General features: G+C 52.2%; 1 protein-coding gene across 1 annotated transcript in view; it reads right to left on the minus strand.

Annotated features, from left to right (window-relative positions):
- Positions 1-3386: 3386 nt before the first annotated feature.
- The window catches only part of LOC104501708 (protein phosphatase 1 regulatory subunit 12B-like), a 26534-nt gene continuing 11926 nt past the window's right edge, over positions 3387-17994 (minus strand). Inside the window, exons 2-7 of the mRNA XM_010145563.1 lie at positions 16716-16732; positions 16061-16208; positions 14893-14997; positions 14590-14643; positions 12454-12504; positions 3387-3473 (exon numbers count right to left, since the gene is read on the minus strand). Coding sequence (XP_010143865.1) covers positions 3387-3473; positions 12454-12504; positions 14590-14643; positions 14893-14997; positions 16061-16208; positions 16716-16732 — 462 coding nt within the window. The remainder of the gene's footprint in view (positions 3474-12453; positions 12505-14589; positions 14644-14892; positions 14998-16060; positions 16209-16715; positions 16733-17994) is intronic.

Genomic DNA, 17994 nt, shown 5'->3' on the forward strand with positions numbered 1-17994 from the left:
GTGGGTACGTGGCTGCGGAGCATCGGTGCTTTTACAGGCAACTGATACCAATGTGCTACGGAGATTTGGGGGAGAAATGGGGCGTCTCAGGAGAAACAACTTGCAGCTCCAGAAAGAAGGAAGCAAAGTCAAAGCTTCTATTTTATCAACTCTTATTTTATTCATTTATAAATACTGTTGTGTTTACAAGCATCATAGATGTGAATATTATTCCCAAACTTTCAAACACATAATACTTATAATACTATATAACAACAACCGGTAAAACAAATCATTCATCTCAGGGTTTGAAAGGCCACTCAAAAGTTGCATAAAAATACATTCTCTCCCCATCTCGTAAGCTAGTCCTGCTTCTCCATGGAGTGTATTTACAACGAGCCATCATCAAACTCGCAGCCACAACAGGGCGGGTTCACCCCAAGCAATAAAAATGAATTCACCCCAAGCAACTGCTTAGAAAAAAATCACGCCTGGCACACGCTCTGGTTCAAACAGGGATCAGTCTTAAAAGCCACTTGCTCTGCGCTCTGTCCCCAGCGCAGAGGGGTCCTACTCGTCACCTCCTCAGTGCACTGGTTGTGTCAGGCATTACGTGAGACCACAAAAAGATTAATTTCTCAAGAATTTCATTCGCAATCGCGTCGTCATCCCAAAATACTCACAGCTTTGGCTGGTCGGTGAGACGAACCCGTTGGTGGGTCCTCTACCCTGGTCAGAGCTCAGGGATAATCCAGTGCTAAGCAGACACTTCATCTGCAGTGGTTTGGCTTCGCCGGGTGCCACGCCGAGGAACGGAGCCTCCCGCACCCTTCGCACACTGTTCCTTACGGTAAAACACGAGTGTCCTGCTAGGACGGGGCAAAACGTCAGCGCAGGATGGATTCGTCAGGTTGGGCTGAACCCTCTCCCTACGACAGATACCTTCAGGCTTCTTCACGCTGCCAGGAACCTGCCTCGTGAGAAGAACAGGATCTTCAGCTGAAATCTCGCCCCTCGTCCTGCTGGGAGGCCTGACCCGAGGTGCCCGTGCGGGCACACCAGCGCCGCGCCACCCACTAGCGGCCCCAGCGGGTGAGTGTCTCCTCCTCTGCGTGGCACGGAAGGAACTGGACTCCTGCTTCGAGTGAGGAGAGTCCAAGTCTGAAGCGAGGAGTGGGACACCAAGAGAAAAAACATCCAGAACAGCAGAAGTACTCACAGGAAGAGTGCACCAAGTGGGAACGGCGTGCGGGAAAAGCATTGACCAGATCTCAAGACGTAAAGCTGTTAAATACAGCAGGATTAAAATCAAGGGATATAAAAAGGATGCCTGGCTTAGGCTGTGCTCTGCAGAAACCCTGATGCCGTTACCAGCTTCGGGCTCTTCTTCTCCAAAGCGCAGCAGTGGAGGAAGGGCCTCAGTGTACCAGGAGAAATGGCATCTCACGCCCTGCACAAAAAGTTCTGCTCACTTGAGAGCGGTGGAAGAGGAACTTCTGTCTAGAGCCGCCTGGGGAAAAACTGGCAGCTCTGTGAAGAGCTAGAGAGGTGGAAACAGGCAGGATGGGGAGGGGAAGGGGAAAAAAATACAGAATGAGGGGGAAAAAAATCAAAACAAAGAAAAAAAACCAAGGGGGAGGAAAATAAACATGCTTTCTGAAGCAATAACCAGCAAAATGTTCCAAAAAGCCCAGGATAGACTGCTAGAGATAAATTCTACCGTCAAGCAAGCTCAAGAATGATGCTCGTGTTCAAGTATCTCACCTCTCTCTCGGAGCGGAGAGAGTCCCGCCAGCACGGTGGGAGCCGCGAGCCCCAGCTGGCAGAGGCGCCTGGGCACGTGGGGAGAGCTGACTGCCAGCTGCGAGCTCAGCGCCCCAGACCGCAGCTGTCAGGCAGAGCGAGCAGGGAAATCAAAGGACGAAGGAAACGAAAGGGCCAACGTGGAAGGGTGCAGATGGGAAAGCGGTTTGGATCCAGCAAGAAGCCTCTGAGAAGGAAGGTGTCACTGGGAGGGGTCTGTGAAGGGACAGCTCAACAGATCTGATGGCGGGTCACTGCTGCTGTCACCAAAATCACAGAGCACAGAGAGGAGCCGCTGTCTAAATGCCCACAGAACAATTTCACACTGCTCTCAGTATGTGTAACATTAGAGAGGGGTTTTTCGAGGTTTCCTTCAGGGTTGAGGCTCATTGCAAGCTTTTGTTAGAAGATGTTCATCCTGGGGACAGGTACCAGCATGGCCAAGGGCAGCTCCTTGTCCCGCCGCCACCAGGCGCCCACCCCGGCCTAAGGCATGTGGGAGGACAAGCGATCCCTGCTTCACGCTCCTCCGCCTCCAAACCCCGCTGCACCAAACCTCCTCACCCACAGGGTGGGTGGGCCTGACTCTGGCAATCCCCCTCCACCAGCAAACCAGCGCTGCCCTTTGCTTGGTCAGCCTCCTGCTGCCAGTCAGAGCGAGATGCCTGGAACACCAGCCAGGCCCCTCGGCAGGGCTCTGCCTTCAGAAAGATGGCAGGAAAATGTCTGTTAGGACGAGGGGGCCAGTTTCTGGTGGGGGCTCAGCTCCCTGCTAGGTGATTCACACTCAAACGCATGTGAAAGCAGCAGAGGATCTCTGGGGGTTCAAGCTTGGCCCTCAGAAAGTTGGCAAGTGCCTGTGAGACATCCTGTCCCAAGGAGCAAGGGTCCGGTTAGAAGATGCTGCTAAGGGCGACAGGAGCCCTGGAAGGACTCGGTGTGATCCCAGATCACCCCAGCTGCGGAGGAGAGGCAGGGTGAGGGCTAAGGGGTCTGAGGCTGAGAGTCAGCGTTGATGTTACTGATCAAGTTTGAAATCTTACATTAAATAAAAGACTCGGTTTGCTGGGGCAAAACGAGAAGGTCTCTGTGCAAAGCAGCTGTTGCCAGCCTGGTACAGAGATCAGCTCTGGGGGCTTTCCCAGCACCCTGTTTTAAGCAGTCCCACCTCTCGGTGGGCTGATGTGCATCCTTAGACTCCAGCCCACCGTCACATCTCCCTCCTGCAAAGGCCTGGGCTGTGCTGGCTTCACTCTTGAGGAGTCACTTTTTGAAGCAGGAGCTCCCTACTCCAGACCAGAGTCCAACATCAGACACTGGGCTTCTGGAAGGTTTGGCAGCTCAAACCCAGTCCTCACCTTTCTCTTCTCCCTTGACTAAAATGTCCGAGATACCACAACATGCTTAAATTATAAATAATAAAATGCCCGGGGTGTGCGTGGAAAACGGGGGCAGGAAGGGAATGTCCAGCAGGGCCAGGCGGGTGTGACGGGTTGATCCCATGGCTGAAACGTTTGCTGTACTGGACAGGAGGAAAAGAGGGGGTAGGGCTTGGTGGCGGGGTTGGCAGCTCGGGTAGAGCACCCCTCCTTTGCTCAGGCTCCCTATTTGGAGAGCTTGCTGATGACACGAATGAGGGCTCCGTTCTCGTCCTTCAGCCTTTGGTTGTCCGACTTCAGCTCTGTCAAAATCTGCAGAGAGACAAAGACAAGGCGGGATTACGGCCGGGGCAGCACCTGGACGCGTGGCTGACGTCCCTCCTCAGCACCGCCGTGCCCCAGCATGTGCAGAGCTCTCCGGCCTGGACCCCTCCACCCAGCACATTGTTAATGCGATAATTTTCCTCCAGGGTTTTCACAAACTGTGAGGAGGGGTCAAGAGGGGACTCGAGTGCAGCAAAGAGCCAGGAAGTCCCCGGAGCCGGGAAAGCCCACGGTGAGAAGCGATGCCACAGCCCCAAGTTGTTTTTTTCTGATTTGTTTGTTCCATTTTGCCAGGACTAGAGGAGAAACCAAAGTTTTGACATTCCAGCTCAGGACTGGACCAGGCCTGGCTGGCAAAACCTCTTTAGAATAAACCCCAACTCTTTGGGATCTCAGAGATGTTCAATGCAAACGCACGTGCTGCAGCCAGAGGACTCGTAGAACACACCGACACTGGTGCTCGGTTGTGATTGCTGGAGCTCAACCAAGGGTTGCAAGGCAGCCAAAAGCCAGAGAGCTTTGAGCTGGAAAGAGGAAGGAATAGCTTCGACATGACCTTTGCAGCATTTCTCACTGGCAAAAAACCCTCCTGACTCCCCTTGCTTCCTGCGCTGCCTTGGGTGACCTTCAGTGGGCTGTCCCCAGCCATTTGGGGACTGGAAGGAGACCCTGCGCTCCCATCTGGGGGTGTGACACAGGAGGTGTAACTCGAAGCACGGGTGCCAGCAGCCCTGAGGGCAACCAGAGCCTGCTGGAACGAGCCCGGATGGAGCAGCGTCACTCATGGGCACCAAGGGCACCAGTACGAGCTCAGCGATGACTCCTCTCTGCTAAGGTGGATCTTACAGGAACTCCCCCAAATTCAGAATCACCATTAAACTTCTCCTCCCTCCTAAGCCGGAGTTTCAGCTCTGACCACATCTGTAGCCCCTCCACGGCCACTGCCACTGCACACAGGCAGCTCCCGGGGCAGATTCCAGCGCCCACCTGGAGCAGCTCCCCCCTGTCACAGTCAGGCCAAGCCACGCCTGGCCCCACAGTGCCAAACTCTGTCCCCATGCTCCAGATGGGGGGTTCCGCAGGAGAGAGAGGAGGAGCGAAGTGCAGCATGGTGGGATACTGGGGACAGCGTGATGGGTGGGCTGGAGCTTGAGCTCGTGATGCTTAGATGTGTCTCACTGGACCCAGACCTGGTGCGACACCTCCACGACAAGGCTGTCACCAGAACAGCAGCCATGGCTCTTTACACAATTTCTCACGGCCAAATGAGCGGCATTGCTCATCACCAAAGCACTCAGGAGCCCAGAGGAACTGGAAGAGCCCTTCGCTGTCTCACTCTGCTTCATCTAACACCCACAACGCAGCACGGGACCTTCCAGTCCAGTGCACTGTGACAGCTCAACCACCTATTGGGGTTGGCAGTCCCTGTCTCCTCTACGTCACTGCTTGGGGTGGCCTTGCAGTCTTGAGCGTGTCCACCACTGCACTAAGGGAGTGACGTGAAGTCCTGCCACTTGCTTTGGTTGAGAAAATCGGTCACAGGTTCCCAGAAGCCACACCAGAGAGCAACCATCCCAGTTCTACAGCCTGCTGGAAGCTCCGATGGTGCCTGTGGCTTAAGCACACGCGGCAACGTGCTTCTTGAAAAGGTGCCCATCTATCCCCATTCCACCTGTTTCCAGAGAACCTTCGTGAAAACTGAAAATCACCCGTGTAAAATTCCACTCCTCCCAGGGCAGGGGCATTCCCTCCTCCCCCCAAAGCAAACCAGCCTCAAGCTGGGTAAAACAAACTGCACGTGAAGATGCTGGTGATGCCGGGGCCTGAAAACCGCGCGTTACAAATGACTGATGGGTCACGGGAAGGAGGGACATGGCAGAGCCCGCAGCTGACGGTGACACTGGCCATGACGCAGTTTTGGGCTAGGGGCTGGTTGGCGCAGCGGTGCCGAGTGGTACCTGTAACACTGGAGAAGTGGCACTTCGCAAATGACATGGATTTGGGGAAAGGAGATGCTGTGCAAAGCACCACTGCAGCAAGAGCGTGGTAAATCTGTCAGAGTTTGAAACAGTGGCAGGGTCTGGGATGTCTACAGGCACCAGCAAGACAAGGTTTACAGGTACCAGGCACGTCTTGTGTTAGACCTACTGGAAGAGTCAAAAAAAAACAAAACCAAAACCCAGCAGAGCTTGCAGACACGCGGCTCTTCTCCAGCTCGGACCCCAGCAGTGAACTAGAACCCTCTGAGCAAGCTGGGAAGGATCAGTCCAGCCACGTCGCAGCAGCACGTCAGAGAAGACGGGTGTTAGCGGGGGAAAAGCTGTAATGCCGACATTTCCCGGGAGGAGGGAGACCGGGGACTTGCGGCTGTGAAGCATTATTTCTCTGAGTCTGGAAAGAGGGTTGCTCCATTTTTCCTCTCAGATCTCAAAGCACATCGGGAAGGAGAACGACTTAAATTCAGCACTGGCGAGAGGGAGCGAGTCAGTGACAGGTTCCAGAGCACTTCTGCAGACTTAAACTGGTGAGATGGTGAGATCATTGCATCTGACCATCTGCACAATCGAGGCCATGCGAGCTGAACCACCCCCTCGCTCAGCCCCGCGATACCCGCGTGGTCCTGAGCTGAGACTCCCGGAAAGGGGAAGCCACAATTCCCCTGGTTAGTTTGTTTCTCCGGTTAATCATCCTTGATATAATTTGTGTGCTAAGAATAGACCTTTTTATACCTCGGTGCCACGAGAGCATATTGCTTCTCCCTTGTTTGAACAAAATAGCTGCGTCTGAAGGGACCTGAATGCCCCTAATAACCTGCAAAAGGCAGGTAGGGCCCTAAGAAAGAAGCATTTACAGCTTTATTTTAGCACTGAACCAATGAAGTAGCAAGGACCGATGTAATTTAATGGTGTGGTGAGCGAGGGCAAAGCTGGCGGAAAGCTCGTCCTTGGATTTCAAATGCTAATTGCTCTGCACTGAATTTCAAACCCAAGATGGAAATGGAAAGCAAACCTGGTCTGGCTCTGCCCTCACAGCCAGAGCACAGGATGCTGCAGCCTGTGGGCTCTGACTCAAAAATCTGTTTAAAATGAGGGAAGAAGCTTGTCCTCTTTGCTCCAGTGACCAAGACCACCCCGCTGAGGACTGCCTGGTGGTGGCTTTGCAGAAAACCACCGTCCTGTCTGAAATGTGCACTTCTCATAACACCTTTAGACGTGTGTGACGTTGTTCTGACTTGGGATAATGTTATCTGCTGGGTGCCAGCTCCTCACTGAACCTAGCCCTATTAAAAGAGAATTACTCTGTGAGCAGACACAGGGCACAAACCACCTATTTCGACGTAAGGGAATGGGGAGAGGCTGCTGGCTCACCCGTAGCACCCACAAGCCACCCTAAAGCCAAGGCCAGGGTGAAGCCATGGGGCAGCAGTGGATCCATCACTCCTCAGCAGCCATCCCAGGGCCATCCACCTGGCCTGTCCCCCCCCTTCTCTCTCAGATGACGGGCTCCACAGGGACAAGGCAACCCCCCGATGCGGTCGGTTAGTCAAACGGTGAGGTCAGCATCACCTGCCAAGCAGAGCGAATGTCAGCAGGGCTGAACAGAGCCTCCAGCGGAACCTGCCTTCAGCCGTCCAGCAACACCATGCCATTGGCTTTCAGAGGAGCCTTTGCCACATGCTGCTTTTGAGCCACAAGCTTTATCAGAAACCCTCAAGAGCAACGAGGCAGGGGAGAACAGCCCAGCCAAGGGAGAGGAGACCTGCCTGGAAGAGTGGAAGAGGGAGGCGAGATGAGCCGAAGGGAAAGCAGCTAGAGCTCCTCTGATTCGGAGGGCTTGGCAGGCAGAGGCTTGGCAGGCAGAGAAAGTCTGGCTACGACTCGGGTCAGAGCCCTGTTTTCAGCCAGCAGTTGCTCATTCATCTGCCTCAGAGTGTGAATCTGTTTGAGCTGGTGGAGATTCTGCAGAGAGTGAGAGGAGTGGACAGAAAAATACAGAGAAAACACACCACGAAGACAGAAGGGCACAGAAATGAGAATTTGGTCCACAAGCAGTGAAAGAAAAAGAGAGAATGAAAGAAAAATTAGTAGGAGTGGGTGCTGCATGGGCAGCAGCTCAGACGTGTAGGAGAAAGCCTTTAAACACACTGGGGATGTTCTGGGAACCATCTCTTTCTCCAGGTGCTTCCAAAGCCTTTAAAAAGGTCAAATAAAGGGGTTTCCCACCATGAAGCGGGACAGTCTCTTGCAGGTTATACTCCAGCTCACCCAGACAGCGAGCTCCAGCAGCACCCAGCCCCTGGGCCAAGAAACTACCGTGAGAACTATCACCACTGACTTACCACCTGCGCAGGCTTTGGAAACTCTGCCGGCACCGGAGAATTTCTCCAAAATTCCTTTTCTTCACTTATCTCTAAAAGCTAAAGAGTCTTGTGTAGCAAAAAGCCATCAGAGCTCCAGGTCAGATTTTAAAGGCGAAGACTGAAGCTCCTGCAAGAGTCCCTGTCCTATGGCAGACCACCGAGACCCAAACCATGCCTGCTCGCATCCCTTGCCCCCACGGCGCCCGAATGATGGCTCTTGGGTCTGCTCGGGCTTCAGTCCGGCCAAAAGATCTGGGGTATTTGTGGGTTTTTCACCCCTGCCCAGATTCAGATTTTCTCTGTCATGGGGCTCAGTTTATCTCTGATCTCCAGAGCTGAAAAGTCAGAACCTTCAAGTGCTCATTTTGACTGGCGGGGGTTGAATGACAGCATCTCACACACATGAAGACATGGCACTCTCGGTTACAAAACAAACGAGTTGGCAAATGACGGTGTGGAAATCGAGCTCCAATGCTGGGGCTAGGACAGGCTCAGCGGCAACAGGGAGACACAGAATGTAAAAGCGGTGAGGGAGGCAAAGCAGGAACACGGTAAAAGCCACGTGGACATCACTGCTGCTACGGGACAACATTTTCCCAGCAATGCTAAAGTGAAAACACGTGCTGGACATTGATACCAAGCATGGGTGCCCGGACACGTTGAGGGCTCCTTCCTCCTGACAGCTCGTTGGGCAGTGAGGCCACGTGAGCAAGAAACCCTCCTCTGTGGTGGAGGGAGCACTGACCCCAGGCAAGGGAAGGGCAGGAAGGGAAGCACCTGCGAGGACAGCAGGGTTAAGCTCAAGGGAAAAAATCCCAGCCCAGAACCAAAGCAGCTCCACAAACCAACATGCTCCTCCCTGTGTCCTCTTACTCATGAGCTTCCAGCTTCAGGGAGAAGATGGAGGGAAGGGTCTGCTGGGAAGGGGGTTCCTTTCCGCCACTTCATCAGCAGAAAGTGCTCAAAGGGAGGTGACTGTCTGTCCTTAAGTGGGAGCAGCACAGGCAAATCTACCGGGGTACAAGGAGCTTGCACGAACTCCCAACCAACTCGCTGACGTGGAGGTGGCTGCCGCTAGTAAGGAACCTGCTACATCCCAGGACACCTTGTCCAAGGGCTCACTCTCACATAGAAGAGAAGCACTTTGTGTAGCCCCCACCCATCAGCTTGATTGTTGGCTACCTAAAAGCACTACCTCTGCTCCCCACCAAGGATGCAGTTTGAGCCCCCCGAGGGCATCAAACCAGCAAAGCGGCTCCTGCCACACGGACTACGCCAACACCACTCTGACACTGGATAAACCAAGTCCTGAGACAGAGCTAGGGCCAACAAACCGCAGCAGAGCCGCAGGGATGTCTTGGCTGCGAGATCCCCTCTCACCAAGTCTCAGCCATCCACCCATCGCTTAACCCGCCCAAGCTGCACTGGCTGCTTGGTGAGGACAGATGGACAGCGCATGTCTGTCCTTTGATAAATCACAGGACGGGTCATACTGGAAGAGCGATTTCTTTTGGTGGTACCACAAATGTCCTCAGTTTTATCACAGGGAGCGCAGCAGAGCATCTGGCTGGCAGAGAACACCAAACACATGTAAAGCAGGGCATCGTGCTGCGTGAGGTGGGAAGGACCGCGATCATTTGAGACCACCTTTATTTTCCATACAACACTGCGTGAAACCTCAGCATGGCACGACCGGACGCAGCTCAGCCGCAGCACGCTGCCACAGACGAGAGAAAGGATCATTTATCGAAAACAAGCATGTGCTGCAGGCAGGACAACCTTCTATTTATCCAGGCAACCTCGCAAAAGCTGGGGAGCTGGGACTGAAGCCAAGGGCCAAGCCCAGAATCTGGACGGTACCACTGTGATTGCTTATCGCTCTGCTTGATACTTGGATTAGCGAGAGCGGGCTTCTCATCCTTCACGTGAAGAATTTTGTGCCTGCAACATGAGGGGAAGTAAAAATGCCCAAAGCATGCAGGATGTACAAAGCCAGGAGGTGCGGTGCTGCTACAGAATAAAGAAGCTTCGGTGACCTTCAAGAAAAATTGCTGTGCTAAGTTGGGACCTCAGGCACTTGGCACTGAATTCAGTTCAGCACAAATGTTCATTTTCTTTCTCCTTCCTCAGCAAGTTGCTGTATCTCCAGTCAAATTCTGCAGTCTCTTAGGAAAATGCTGCACTGCCCTGTCACCTCCACAAGAGCAGGTCTGCAGAAGCAGCTCTGGCACCAAAGAGGTCTTGAGATGACCAAGTTTGTCCTGCGTCTCTCCATTTCTTGATTGCCTCGTTAGCAGGGGTTGAACTCATGGACGGAACAACGCTCATCACCCTGAGCACAGCCTGAAGTGCAGAGTGTTTGTCACAGAACCCCAGGAACGTCCCGCGAGCGCTGCCGTGCCCCCTCTTCCCAAGCAGCCAGCTGCGAGAAAAGGAAGCCCTGGCCAGGACATCTGAGAAACGGAACCGGACACAGACACGCCAGGATGAAAAAGCTGGACGTGAGCCATGCTGGAGTGGTTCATTTCAAAGACCAGTGGGAAGAATCCCAAACCCCACAGTATCACCTGAGACCTAATAATCTGGCACGGGTTTGAGGACACTGGTGGGTTTGCTTCAAGTTGCTCCCTCCTCCTGAGTCTGCTCCACAGCTGCTCAGCTAGTGCACGAGGCAGGAACCAAAGTCTAACCAGAATCACCAGACTTGTTTTCGTGGCTCAACTTCCACACCAGGAGGCACACAGATGCTCTGTGGAGGGTATCTCATGCTACGCAAACTCAACTGGGCAGACTCTCCCCTTTCAAGGCACGACGAAATCAGACACAGGAGCTCCTTACAGATGTGTCCAGTCCAGTGTTTTTATCTTCAGAGACTTTATGCTCCTTTTTTTTTGAGTGGCTGTCAACAAATACATGTCACAGTGCGCACAGGTACTCACCACACGCCCAAGTTTCTGCGAAAAGCAGTGGAAAAGCAGTAGCACCTTAGAAGAGATATTGTCAAATTTTATGGCTATATATTCTACTAAAAAAATGCCATTTTGGTTGTTCAATGCAGCAAGAACAGAGCAGAGAGCAAAAAATCCCACTCCCGAGGACCTGACAGCTCATTTTCAGACTCCTGTAGCTCACATCTCCAGCATGTCTCTTGGGCCAACAGAAGAACCTGTCAAACTTCAGGCAGTGCTTCTCCTCTGGCACCGTCTTGTCTTCCATCAGCCCACAGCTCTGAACCAGAGGCGTTTTGGCCGTGTCCAGCAGTTCCTACGGGCACCTTCTTTCATTAATTGCCATCCAGACCAATATAAACGCTTCCAAACAGACAGGCCACTAGAGGACACCAGCTTGTCTTTCTACTCCATGGCCTGAGCTGGTTGCAGAGTGATCTTCAGGCTGAAGAAGGACCAGCTGTATTTTCTCTTGAAGGCCATATTTCTGTAACTGTCTGCAGTTTAAGGTTGCTCCCCGTTTAGTGAATGGGGAATCTGGAATTTAGGCATGTTCTGCCCTTTCTCCTCCCCTTCTGGCTAGCACACCCACACTCACTTTCTCCTCTGCTGGAGAACAAGAGAGCCTTCACATCAAGACTCCACCAAATCATTCCGCTGCTTATTGCAGGAGAAGATGCAGCACAAGCCAGCAGGTCCTTTCACGGATGCATGCTCGGTATGGAGCTTCAAACAGAAATGTCAAGCTGGAACCTCCTCCAGGGTGCCAGGAAACATTTCCATCAGTGCACTAGACCAGGAGAGCTCCCAGCTCTCAGCTGAGGTCCTTCCTCCTTAAAGTAGCTTGGTCCCACCTGGGTCATGCTCAAAGAGAAGGAAAGTGCAGGGCACAGAGCAAAGGGCACGGTTGGTGAACATGAGCATTAAAATCGAGCATAAAATGATGTAATGCTGCAAAACCAGCGTGATTTTAGGTTACTTGGCCTTCCTGCTCCACAGTGCTCCCCGCTAGCCCTGTGCTCACAGGGCTTCCAAGCTGAGGCAGGAGGAGAACCGTCCTTTGAAGCAGCACTGTGAGAGAGAGAAGGATGTGACAGGGCAGCCGGCGGATGTCTCGTGACAGTAAGCCATGCTGCGCTTTTCATCCTCCTTGCTGACATCTATTCCAGGCTGACCGACTGACACAGCCTTCCAGTGACATGCTTTAGGCAGAGGGGGCACAACCACAATCACTCTGTGTTTTTTTCCTGGCTAGTGTGCGTGATCTCAAAAGCCAGCTTTGTCTTCTTACCCATCCGGAGAGAACCGTGGCGGCTTAACTCGGGCTGCAGGCTAGTCAGAGCACAGGGGATCAGCACACTGCAACTCACCGAGGCCACAGACGGTTAGTTTTGGAAAGGAGAACAGTTTTCACAGTTCCCGGATCAAACAGCACAACAAATTAAACATACGGTGCGATCAGAAGGATGGTAATAGGACAGTTTTATTAGTATTTAATCTCTGGCCATTAAAGCAAGTTCTGACTACGTAAAGGAACACACTCAGAGGGAACACAGGTCCCTTCCCTCGTGCACCTTTAATACTCTGCTCCTGGGTGACAATCCCAAAGACATTTACACAAAGCATAAAACCCAGAATCGAGTGAATAGATCATTCCTACCTTCATCTCCTCCTCCATTTCAGAAAGTTTCCGCTCCAGGGCTCGCTTCTCCTGTGTACAAGGATTCGTAACGAAGGTGGTCAAAAGGATTTACAAGAAAAACTTACAGCACAGTTTCTTTTAAAGAAAAAGAAGAATCCTGTATTTCTGTAGGAGCATTTACTGAAAAGTACCCCCCAAAAAAGTGACCCCAGTTCTCAGGGTTTTCTGATGTACTGTGATTATGAGCTCTGCAGGTGAAGCCATGGATTTAATGGCACCCCACTAAAGGAGGCAATGAGACAACCCACTGAGCCCTCAGATAAGAAACAGGGAACATGGAAAGGTGCCTAGAAATCCTGCTTCTCCTGGAGTACTTCAGGGCTTCAGAGCTGTGGACTGACTGCTGTCAGGCTGCTCTGGAAAACAACAGTTACCCGTAGGCTCTGCCTCGTGTGCCCTCAGTGGAGAGCTACAGCCCCTGCCTAGAGGGATAGGTCTGGATCAGCGACTCCTTCAACAGCGGAGGGCTGAAACTGCCCCAGGAAGAGGAAATGGCAAAGGCGGGTCAGGAACAGGCCTTACCCTCTCTGCCCCGCTGCTCTGCCCTCTGCAAAGAAACACGAGGCCAGGAGAGCGAGGAAAACAGCTTCTGCGCGTGGCTGTGGATGCTCGCTCTTCACAGCACACTTCATCCAGGGTCCGGTCAGTGCCAAACACACAAACCATCCTGGAGCAGTTAATGCTGTGGCCACTAAGAACAGCCAGACACTTCTTTACCTTCTGGATTTCTGACTGTCGTGATCCTAACTCAACAAAAGCATGGGAGGACATTGCCCCAGCTTGGAAGCATCCCATGGGCGGGAGGTGAGACGCATGGCGTGACCTCCCTCTGCTCAAGGCAAGTGCTCTCACCACCACACTCGCCTTGTCTTTCCAGAAGAACAATTCCACCTGTGCCGTGACTTGGCCCACCAACTACGTTCAGACAGCAGCAACGTCAGTCGCTAACCCCAGGCAGCCTGCTCTAAGCACACCCAGAGATCCCTTCCACATGGGAACCTCAGTGCTGGGGTTCACACGGTGCAGAGAAGCTCCCAGCTTCAGCAACCTTGGAAATGTCAACAGCCATTTGTCGGCAAATGTCGGCACCGGTCCCGAGGGCTGATGTGCTCTGCCTAACTCTGCTCCTGTCCAAAGCAGACCATCACCTCCTCCAGACTGTATCTGGTAAAACCTGACTGGTGTTTACACATAAATAATTCAGGTCTTTCCTGGGTGGAATGGAAATTAAACACACAGTTTGATCACCCAGCAAAGCTCCTAAAAATTCAGGAGATGAAAGACCTTAGCAGGAACCTCCACTTCAGGTGACCCTCCGACATGGCAGTGGACATTACTGAGAAGCTGGAGCCGGGCTCCAGCTTTAATTAACCACTGAGGTATGTGGTGGGAGAATGAGCAATACTGGCCACCAGTGGAAGCAGAGGGGGTTCTGACTCAATATAAAGAAAAAAATCACCATCAGGCTATTTAAGAACTGGAATGTGGGACTGCAGCTGAGGCAACTCAACACTCAGAGTTCTTCACACAACAGTGGACAAAGCCCTGAGTAACCTGGTTCAAATTCAGCGTTGAATCTGCTTGGATGGACTACAGACCTCCTCGGGTCCCTTCCAACCTGTCTGAAGTTGTGGTCAGAGATGGGGCCAGACACTGCCTGTTCAGCTCAGCTCAGTGCCAACAAATCGGACCGAGTGGTTTAGAGGAACATCCAAATGCTGAGATTTCAATTATACTCACAAGACAGACACCCAGCTGGTGCCTGGTCCCCCCTGCCCCAAAGAGTCTTTATAAGGACCAAGACTATTTTAAAGTGCAACGGACCAACGGTCCCTTAGCACGATAACTACAATGTGCTGGTCTGCAGCTTCCTCTAACAAAAGAAAGAAACCAGAAGGAAGCTGATTTTCCAAGAGAGCAGAGAAGTCTCAGACTCTGAAAAGGTCAGGACACAATTATCACTGTGCATGGCTCCAGAAGGCAAAAATCTAACTTATCTTTTAATTAACACTTTCCGTCAAGAAATGACTACGCCCTGCAGAGAGAGCAACACAAGGCAACGAGTGAGACTGAGAAGAAAGCAGAGTCACCTACCCTTTTCTCCATCTCCAGCATGCTGGACCGGTCAGAAGTTTTCTCCTGTTTCTGCTAAGAAAATTAAAAATAGAAAGCTATTAAAACTGAGAGGCGTTCCCGGGATCCTGCACAAAGCCTAGACAGCCTACAGACTGCCCGGAGAAGCAGCAGGCCCTACAGAATCACACTTATTTCTGTGAAAAATACGTCTCCTCTGCAGCACCTTCCCTCCCAAGAGCTAACTCCTTTCCCATGCTGGAGCACGCGCTGGCTCCAGCGTGTCCTCAGGTTCTCCAGTCTACGAGCCGGTTTTTGCCTTACCTGGGTGGCTTTCTCTAACTTGGATTTGATGTCAGCCAGCTCCAGCTGGGCTTCTTGCAGTTTTGACTTCAGCTTTTGATTTTCAGACAGGGCGCTTTCGTACAACTGAAACGGGAAACAAAAGACTTCAATTAACCGGGCTGCTCCTCGGCTGCCGCACAGCCCCAGCTCTGCCGCACCGCTCCGAGCAGACGCGTGTCCTCGGCACCGAGCAGAGGCAGCTGCATCGCTCCTCCGTGCCAGGAAAGAAGAAGGAGGGCAAACAGAGTGAGTCTGGCTTTACTGGCGTTTTCATAATTCATACGAAACAAGGAAACAGCTGATTAATTTTGTAGAGTGTTTAAACACAGCCAAGAGGCAAAGAAAAGGGATGTTTTTAATTGAGGTAAACCACCGCGCAGAGTAAAGCGCCAAGTTATGTGGGCTGGATGTAGATGAACCTATGATTCTGTTGGGCTCCCCTGGTTGCTCTTGTGTGCTTTTCCTTTGAAGAGGAGGAGGAAGGAGGACAATTTTAGACCGCTCCCAAATGGATGTTTTCCCTTCACCTCCTTCAAGGCAGCAGAATTTCCACCCTCTAAGAGGCCAAACTGGGTGTTCTGCCTGTCGCCCTGGCCATCCGAGGTCATGAAGGAGAGGAGGGTGCTGTTACCCTGAGAGGCTTCTCAGCATCACGGTCCTTTTGGAGTTAAGGTCACTGTAACCCGTTAACTTTTCAAACTTTTTTTTGACGCTAGATGCGCCTGGCTGGCCACATCTCTGCCTTCCGAGGATTATGTTGGAAGTTTCAGAGGTTATAGAAAAAACAATTCTGGGATGTTACAGCAGCAAAACTAATTCTGTGGGGATACGCGTGCCTGGGCCACGCTCAGCAGTAATTATCGTGCTCCTTTCAAAGCCCTCCCAGCATTTCTCCAGCCCGACCCCTCAATCCCCCTCTCCAGATGTCTGACTTTGCACTGAGTCCTTTCACCCCTTGGCCTTTATCGACCTTTTGAAGGGCCGATGCCTTTGAGGAAGGCTCGTGTGACTTCCAAAACAATGGAAACAGGGAAAATGAAAACGAACTCCTGCTCTTTCTTCCCAAAGACTCTCAGTGCAGGTTTCTGCAGCAACAGGCAGCTTCTAAAGTGCAGGCTGTGACTATAATACATTTTAAAAGTCCTACTTTTTTATAGTCCCTGTTGCTCTCCTCTTCTGCTCGGCTGCTGAGGGCCGCTAACCGGTTCTCCCTCCGGCTGTAGGCACTGGAGCGGCTGGAGGCACGATCACCGTAGGAGGACTCACCGGTGGCGGGGTTCGTAGCTGCTTCCAACCTAAAATGCGATGAAGATCCAGCATCGTGGAGCCACTGTTACTTTGGGACAGCCAGTATGAACCCCACAGGTTGGGACTCGAGGCCGTGGCAGCCCCAGATGAGCAGAAGCCTGGGACGGGAGACCCCCACCTCCACACTGCTGCAGGGCATTGGCCAGGCAGCCACCACCGCTTTAAAACTGGAAAAAAATCCAGTGGGTATCAGCCCAAACCCCAAACAGGCAGTCACTTCCCATGGACCTCTCACCTTCACGGTGGGGACGGGCTCCATTGCCACCAGTGGGCACAAAGGGGGCTTTTCTCTGCAGAAGAGCTGAGAAATAATTTGGGGAGCAAAGGATGGAAGCAAACTGGCCTGGCAGTTGAGTGAGTTAAGAACCAAACAGCCAATACCAGCTTCAGCTTGTGCTGCTGATAGAAGCCCAGGGAATCCCCAAAGCCACACAAAAATATGCTGCCAATAAATATGAAATACTCCAAAAAACTCCAAAAAGTAAAATTCTTACCTGGAAAGTCTTTCATGCTGAAGGAATAAAAAAAAAAAAAGAAAGAAAAAGGGAGTTAGTAGTGAGCAGAATTAAAAGTTTGATTCAAGAACTGCTGAGCTACCAAGCAGCAGCTACTTCACCCCTTTGATACCAGCACCCAGCTCCCAATGAGCCTAACACCATTAGCTCCCATATCCAGACTGGGACTCTCTGATCCCTGCCTGAATCCTTCCAACTCCTTCAGCTCCTCCGAAGCATTTCAGGATCTTGTTTCTGTCACTGACCTAAAAACCACCGAACCTTGTTCTCCAAATCCGAGTTTCCAGAGCTGAAATCCATTCCTCCGAACCAACACGAATCTATTGTTTCCATTTCTAAATCAAATTATTCATCCTGACTTTGATCACAGTCGTACACATGATGTGGGTGAGTGGGATGAACGGACCGCGATGGCAGAGCTTGCTGGGTATTTGTGTTGGACTTCAGCAAATCACAAATGTTACTTTTTCTCCATGAACAAGCACCTTCCCCATGAAGAAAAGCATCACCACGGCAAGATGATACACAAGGGAAGATGCGTGAGGGAAGGAGAGGCGCCGTACACCAGCCAGAAGGGTGGACACTTGGGTTGAAGTGTGTGTTAGGTTCTTCTTTCCCCATCAAGATCCCAGTCCCCCCTGTGCTGTCCTCACCGCTGCCTTTCCTGCAGCCCACAAATGCAGAAATCCAACGGTAACGGCACGGGACCCACCACACGGACCGGCCACCTCCTGCTCCCACCGTTTCTCACTGTCTGGCAGATGTTTACTCAAATTCAAGGCGCAGTCAAACTCTTTCAGTCCCTTGAACTGGAAATCGAGCCCGATAGACCCCTGCTAGTTTTATGAGCAGCATCACAGTTTTGTGAGCAGCGTCTCTGAGAGAGCCTAAAGCCCCCACAGGCACGACCAGTTACCTCCCTGGATCCCTTTTAGTCAGCACAAGAGTCAAGACAAGAAGGACATTACGGAGCAGATGAGGGGTCAGGCTGTAAGTGCCCAGACGTGTTGGAGTTTGTGCTGCCTCGACACACCACTAAACCCAGTGCCAGGGGCTGGGCTGCCAGTCTGGCACCCTGGTGTCTGGAGACCAGAGCTCCTGCTCCCACCCATGCCTCTGAGTACCAGGCAGGTATCTGGGAGCACCCACACCATGGAGAGCTGAACTAAGTCACCCCATTACATGGAGTAGGAGGTCAGAGGAGTGACCCTGCAATCTCTCCAGTCAAAGGCAGAGGACCAGAGTGGCGAGACCCTGA

This window comes from Buceros rhinoceros, unplaced genomic scaffold, assembly GCF_000710305.1.
Source record: "Buceros rhinoceros silvestris isolate BGI_N320 unplaced genomic scaffold, ASM71030v1 scaffold23821, whole genome shotgun sequence".
Classification (NCBI taxonomy): domain Eukaryota; kingdom Metazoa; phylum Chordata; class Aves; order Bucerotiformes; family Bucerotidae; genus Buceros; species Buceros rhinoceros.